Source organism: Phyllobates terribilis, unplaced genomic scaffold (assembly GCF_046119375.1).
Source record: "Phyllobates terribilis strain yellow unplaced genomic scaffold, ASM4611937v1 Scaffold_3__8_contigs__length_932513732, whole genome shotgun sequence".
NCBI lineage: Eukaryota > Metazoa > Chordata > Amphibia > Anura > Dendrobatidae > Phyllobates > Phyllobates terribilis.
Window position 1 is genome coordinate 75,245,734 of NW_027362763.1, and position 7,760 is coordinate 75,253,493.

The following is a 7,760-nucleotide window of genomic DNA, read 5'->3' on the forward strand; positions in this document are numbered from 1 at the left end:
AGCACAATTACTTTAAACATCTTAATACTATAGACATTTTTGACTACTCTTTCCACATTCACTCTGTCTAAAGTTTTTTATTTTATTTATTTTAACTTTAAAAGTCAGTCTTCTAACTGTAGAGCACCCCTCCCCCAGATAGGAGTTGTAGTTGGTGGAAGTTGATGCCAGACTCCACTGTTGCGTGTTGTGGATGATTTAATAATGCTCCCCTCCTATACAGCACAACGGTAACGCAGATTAGCAATTCATTATCCCTAAAAAAAAAAGATGATTTGAGCTAATCCCTTCATCTACTATGCAAATGCATGTGACAGAATGGCAAGAAAAGGAAAAATAATCTGCACTAAACTATCTCTTATAATTACACCGCTTCTCCGACTCAACCCTGTGACACACAACTTAGACTGTATTAAAATAAATGTACAAGTATTTAGTGACTAATCCCTCTAAGTATTTTAATGACTAATGAAGATTTCTTAAAGAGAGGAAGGCATCTGCTCTTTCCGTTAGAGCTGCCTGCAGGCGGATCCGGCAGATTGGACTGGAGTAATTAATATTTCAGCCCTTTGTATTTGGCGCAGAGAACTGCTGGTGCTGACAGCACAGGACAGGACAGGACAGCACAGGACAGCACAGGACAGCACAGGACAGGACAGCACAGGACAGCACAGGACAGGACAGGACAGGACAGCACAGGACAGGACAGGACAGCACAGGACAGGACAGGACAGCACAGGACAGCACAGGACAGCACAGGACAGGACAGCACAGGACAGGACAGCACAGGACAGGACAGCACAGGACAGGACAGGATAGGACAGGACAGGACAGGACAGGACAGCACAGGACAGGACAGGACAGCACAGGACAGGACAGCACAGGACAGGACAGGATAGGACAGGACAGGATAGGACAGGACAGCACAGGATAGGACAGGACAGCACAGGACAGGACAGGACAGCACAGGACAGGACAGCACAGGACAGGACAGGACAGGACAGCACAGGACAGGACAGGACAGCACAGGACAGGACAGGACAGCACAGGACAGGACAGCACAGGACAGGACAGCACAGGACAGGACAGGACAGGATAGGACAGGACAGGATAGGATAGGACAGGACAGCACAGGATAGGACAGGACAGCACAAGGCAGGACAGGACAGGACAGCACAGGACAGCACAGGACAGCACAGGACAGTGCAGGACAGGACAGGACAGCGCAGGGCAGGACAGCACAGGACAGCACAGGACAGGACAGGACAGGACAGGACAGGATAGGATAGGATAGGATAGGATAGGACAGGGCAGGACAGGACAGGACAGGATAGGATAGGATAGGATAGGATAGGATAGGATAGGATAGGATAGGACAGGGCAGGACAGGACAGGACAGGACAGGACAGCACAGGACAGGATAGGATAGGATAGGATAGGATAGGATAGGACAGGGCAGGACAGGATAGGACAGGACAGGACAGGACAGGACAGGACAGGACAGGATAGGATAGGATAGGATAGGATAGGATAGGATAGGACAGGGCAGGACAGGACAGGACAGGACAGCACAGGACAGCACAGGACAGGACAGGACAGCACAGGACAGGACAGGATAGGACAGGACAGGACAGGATAGGACAGGACAGGACAGCACAGGACAGCACAGGACAGGACAGCACAGGACAGGACAGCACAGGACAGCACAGCACAGGACAGCACAGGACAGCACAGGACAGGACAGGACAGGATAGGACAGGACAGGATAGGACAGGACAGGACAGGACAGGATAGGACAGGACAGGACAGGATAGGACAGGACAGCACAGGATAGGACAGGACAGCACAGGGCAGGACAGGACAGGACAGCACAGGGCAGGACAGCACAGGACAGGACAGGACAGCACAGGACAGCACAGGACAGGACAGGACAGCACAGGACAGGACAGGACAGCACAGGACAGGACAGGACAGCACAGGACAGGACAGCACAGCACAGGACAGCACAGGACAGCACAGGACAGCACAGGACAGGACAGGACAGCACAGGACAGCACAGGACAGGGCAGCACAGGACAGGACAGGACAGCACAGGACAGCACAGGACAGGACAGGACAGTGCAGCACAGGACAGGACAGGACAGGAAAGCTCAGGACAGGACAGCACAGGACAGGACAGCACAGGACAGGACAGGACAGGGCAGGACAGGAAAGCACAGGACAGGACAGCACAGGACAGGACAGCACAGGACAGGACAGGGCAGCACAGGACAGGACAGGACAGCCCTGTACATCCACCAGATCCACAGGCACAGACCCCTCCAAGGAAAGTTCTGTGTGCTCACAGAACAAAAAGACTCCGAGAAGAGGGGTATGGAAAGATTACTAATAGTATCCACCATGTGAGAAGAAAGGAGTCAGAAAGGCAGATAGGACAGTTAGATAGATAGATAGATAGATAGATAGATAGATAGATAGATAAATAGCCCCCCACCCTGAATGTGTCCCATTCATTATCCCCACCGTCCCAATCCCTATTTTCTACTGTACACTTGCGTTGGCAAAATTAATGTTTATTTGGTCCTGCCAATAAAGTTGCTTTGAATTGAATAGATAGATAGGAGGATAGATAATAGATAGATTAGATAGATAGATAATAGATAGATAGATAATAGATAGATGATAGAGATGATAGACAGACAGATAGATAGATAGATGATAGATAGATGATAGATAGATAATAGATAGATGATAGATAGATAGATAGATAGATGATAGATAGATAGATAGATAGATAGATAGATGATAGATAGATGATAGATGATAGATGGATAGATAGATATATAGATAATAGATAGATAGATAATAGATAGATAGATAGATAGATAATAGATAGATAGATAGATAGATAGATAGATAGATAATAGATAGATAGATGGATAGGAGGATAGATAATAGATATAGATAGATAGAAGTAGTACAATAAATAGAAAATATATAGATACATTAAAGGACAGATATATAGAGAGATAGACCAAGAAAGATAGCAAAAGATACACATGGTTAGATAGAAAGATATATAGATAGACATACAAATAGAAATAGGCAGTAAATAGAACAGAAAGAAAGAAAGAATAGATATATCAGATATAGATTGATAGGTAGATAAATAGAAATATAGACAAGGAGAGAGAAAAAGATAGATAGATAGATAGATAGATAGATAGATAGATAGATAGATAGATAGATAGATAGATAGATAGATAGATAGATAATACAGATATGGCTAAAAAAATATAGATATATAGAGAGATAGACCAAAAAAATGTCAATAAACATGTTTAGATAGACAGATATATAGATTGATATACAGATTGCCAGTAAGTAGAACAGATACAGATTCGTAGTTAGATCAAAAGATAGATAGTAGATAGATAATAGATAAATAGTAGATAGATAAATAGATGATAGATAATAGATAGATAGATAGATAGATAGATAGATAGATAGATAGATAGATAGATAATAGATAGATAGATAGATAGAGTTGTATATTGAGTTTTTAAGGTCTATTCCAAAACTGAACTCTAAATAACTTATTAACTTTCCAGTACTAAGCATTAAAGAAGAAGTCTCTTTTTTTCTTGTTGGACATAATAAGAAATCATAGAAAACAAATCCACAGCTTTAAAACCGGTCTGTAATCTGCTGAAAGTTCGGTCCTGGTGATTCTGGACTGCAATTATTTATATAGCGCTGGCTAATCTAATCCAGAGGATTCAGCTGCATTATTTATCATCATGTTGCATTGATTAATTATGAATTAGATTTTTTATTAAGAGTAGACATAAAATGTGTGTGCCTTACAGAAAGCACCTTACAGGACTAATATCGATAGATAGATATAGAGATCAATATGAGATAAAGATATACAGTAAACGATAAGTAGATAGAGATGTACAATATTTAGTTATCTACATAGATAACTGAGATAGATCATAGATAGATAATAGATATTTCTGATATATTCGCAAACAACACACTGTGTATATGTAGAAAAAGATTAAATGGTTTGCTTAAAGCATAAAGAAGAGTAAGTGTATAGTCCAGTTCTGTATATAGTCTGATTACATTTATGCCTCTATATAGGAGAATTTCTTATAATTGCATTGCTCAACTGCAGTAATAAAAAAGCTCAATGTGAAATAAGCAAAGATCGGTATTTCCTGTTTTGAAATGGAAAGTTTTTACTACTACTATTACTACTCTAGTCTTGGGTGAAAAGTCACAATAACACTGATAGAAGAGTAGAATAATGCCATATAATGACAGCATTGTATATAATTAGCTGGAGCAGATATGATATAACAGGTAAATCACCCTCTGCAAATACAATATAACACACAACATACACAACAGAACTCATATAACACACTATATACAACATATAGCTAATATAACACACTGCAGACAGTATAACACACAAGTCACACTCTGCGTATACAATATAACACACAACATACACAACAGAACTTATATAACTCATAATACACTACACACACAATAGAAGTTATATAACTCATAGCACTCTGCAAATACAATATAACACACGTCACACAATATAAGGTACAAAATACTGTATATACCACACTTCAGATACAATATAACACATATATTTAACCCTTCTAAAAATGCAATTTATGCATAGAAAACACATACAGTCCACAAACACACTGCAGATACAGTGGAGCACAAGGTGCTGGCGCAGCAGATATTTGATTCCAGTTTTTATTTCAGTGTAATTGTCGCTGATTGAAGCTTTTCCTGTTGAAGAAAATAAAAATACAGAGAATTTTACAAGGTTATGGGACTTGAGTTATAACAAGCTTTAATGTACATGGCATGGTACAAATGAATGCTGAGACATTTCATTGATGATGTATTGTTATTAGCATAGGGAAAAAAACATGGCACAAAACAGATTAAACAAGACAATAAAATGAGTTTTATGATATAGCATGCCACAGTAGTTTGTCTTGTAATGTTAAATTATGATGCATGACAGACCAGTTATTACACCAAGTATTGTGACAAGTGGTAGAAGGGGTAAGACAAAAATCAATAAAAGATCAGATATAAAACATTAAGTTCTTGCTTGCTTTAGTATTACAGAATGTCTTTTACACTAAGACCTATAAAAAAAAATAAACATGGAAAATTATATAAAAAAAAAGTTATGGCAAAATACATAAGAGTTATGATATAAGACATCGCTTCTGTCATATCAATGGGTATATAACATATCCTTATGACAAAAGATTGTAGGACACAAAGACATAAAGTCAGGGCTATGATATTGCATTTCTCACTTGCTTTGAGGCAAAACCCACAGAAAAAGTAGTGAAGTGAGATTTCCCAGCGATTCTGGATGATAACAGATGCTCTCATTTCTGTTCCATTGTTACATAACAGTAGATAATGTGATCAGACTTGTATAACTTGTTATACCTAGAGGGGAAATTTGTATAGAGGAGTCCAGAGAAGTGTCAGACTTCTATACTCATATACACACATATTATTGATACAGTATAAATATATCATCACCCTTACAATAGTTTATTGAAACTTGTTGCAAACACAATTAACTAAAAGCCAAGTTTGCATGACAACTCCTGCACCCATATGAGGCAGGACTGGTGATACACAAGCCATACCAACAAAGCAACCAGATGTTGATTACTGTTCTTCATCCTCCTTAAGAAAGTCTCCTTCCACCCCAGCATCTTCTCCATATTCCATTTTGTACATAGTATTTTTTTTTGTGTGTTCCAGTATGTTGAAGCACAGAAGTTGCTTGCAGTTTTGTCTTCTGCTCCTCCTTCTTTCCATTCATGGTGACGATTATCCAGGAAGGCCCTCCCTTCTTCAGACCTCCTCCTCCTTCTCCTTCTCCTCCTTGTGTTTTATTTGATTAAGTGAAATGGAGCACATTGGCTTGATGAGGCTGCTAATAACACGTAGATCATGCTTTTGCTGTTGACCCCTATGAGGGCTACTGAGCTGCACTTTTCCATTTCACACAATGAGCCTTTGCTCCTAGGCGTGTGCCTTTGTCCATTAAGAAGAGGCACTTGAATGACAGCTTCTTAAGACATTTTTTAAGAGTCTAGCCAACCCTCGCTAAACCATGACCTTTTCCAGCTTTGCAAGAAAGACTCTCTCTCGTCTTTGTTAGCCTGCGGCCCCTTATTAAGACACCTTCCTCATTTTTAACACTTGAAAGCAAGACCGTATTAACTCCCAATTAAAAACCAGTCTCACTCTTAATGTCTTGCGGCTGTGTCTCCACTTCTGAGGAGTTGTCTATTATCACAATCCACACATGCAATTGCTGCCTAGATTCCTTGCTCTATAGCTTCACATGTATCTCTTACATTGAATCCCCAACCTGTTTGCTTTGTGTCAAAATATAAATTGAACATGTATCAAAATGTTTCAAAATCCGTTGCGTTCCATTCGAATTCGATTCAAAACGATACGTTCCATCTGTAATTTAGCCGTTATTCCGAATAAACAAGGCATAAAACAATCGATTTATTTTTGTTATTGTCGGATTCGTGTCAATATTTACATTTATCATTCGTTCTATTTACAAATATCGATAGATTCCGTTTCCTGTTGTTGTTACATCGTAGATTTGGTTTAGACATAATTTGTCTCCAAATATTTTATAACAGGTCTTGGTTGGATTATTTTTTTAACCTAATAAACCAATATAAAAAAAAATATGTCATAAAATACAATAAAATAGAATAGACCTAAGCAAAAACAAAAAAATAGGTAAAACAATAAGATTAGAAAGAAATGGATAAAATGTCGAAAGATCCCAGAGATCCCTATTAGGGGAAGATACAATATTTATTCCTTGTCTCTTGGGATGAAGCTGCTCTATCTATTGTCCTCCCATTTCTCACTGCTGATGCTTAATTTTCAAAACTTCTATATTGCCAAGGGACCTACGACATCAGCTAAAGAATTATCCAGCAACTACAAAATCTGATCCAGGGAGCTGGTTTTGAGCAGAGGGGAAATTTTTTTCCTGCAGCTTTTTGAGGGGAGAGTAGGCGAAAAGAAGGTCTAATCTGGTGCTCCTGCAAGCCCTGCATTATCTTCTGGAAAACCTACAGGAGAGGATTCTTATAAGAGAAGCTAATTCTTTTTCTAAGATATTATCCATAGAAGAAGAAAAAAAAAAGGCAAATATGTCAACTTCATTCCCAGGACTGGTTCATGACTCAGAGGTATATTTAATCTTTTTTTTTTTTTTTCATTTGCTACTTATTATATGTTTATTATGACTCTAACCCTCCCATTTAATCCTTCTTGTAACCGTTACAGTCAATGAATATATGGCTTCTCCACAAAAAAAAAAAAAAAGTTACAGAAGAAGAGATGGAAGGAAATTCGTTATGACATCTGTCGTCTGGAATGGCATTCTGCAATACAACAGTTGTTATAACGAAAAAGTAGGGGAAAAAAATAATCCCTGATAAAGCGCTACAGCATAGGGGGGCAATGCTATATCTCCAAGTGATCATCTCCAACATCAGATGCTTTGATAGACAGACTCAGAGGCTTGTGTGTGGGGAAAGATGAGGTGTGGGGGGGTTTTAATTTAGGGGATATCAGTTCTGGGTTGTTGTTTTTTTTTTTGCTTTTTTAGGGTGTTATAGTTGGTGATTGTGGGATATAGGAAGCTT

General features: G+C 39.2%; 1 protein-coding gene across 2 annotated transcripts in view; it reads left to right on the plus strand.

Moving 5' to 3' along the window:
* The first annotated feature begins 6,804 nt into the window (after nucleotides 1-6,804).
* TFAP2D (transcription factor AP-2 delta) overlaps nucleotides 6,805-7,760 on the plus strand; it is a 61,041-nt gene continuing 60,085 nt past the window's right edge. Inside the window, exon 1 of one of the 2 annotated variants that reach the window (XM_073672944.1) lies at nucleotides 6,805-7,301. In XM_073672944.1, the coding sequence (XP_073529045.1) occupies nucleotides 7,263-7,301 (39 nt within the window). In that variant the 5' untranslated portion in view covers nucleotides 6,805-7,262. Of the gene's footprint in view, nucleotides 7,302-7,541; nucleotides 7,658-7,760 lie in introns of those variants that run through there. The other variant, XM_073672945.1, reaches the window with a different exon arrangement.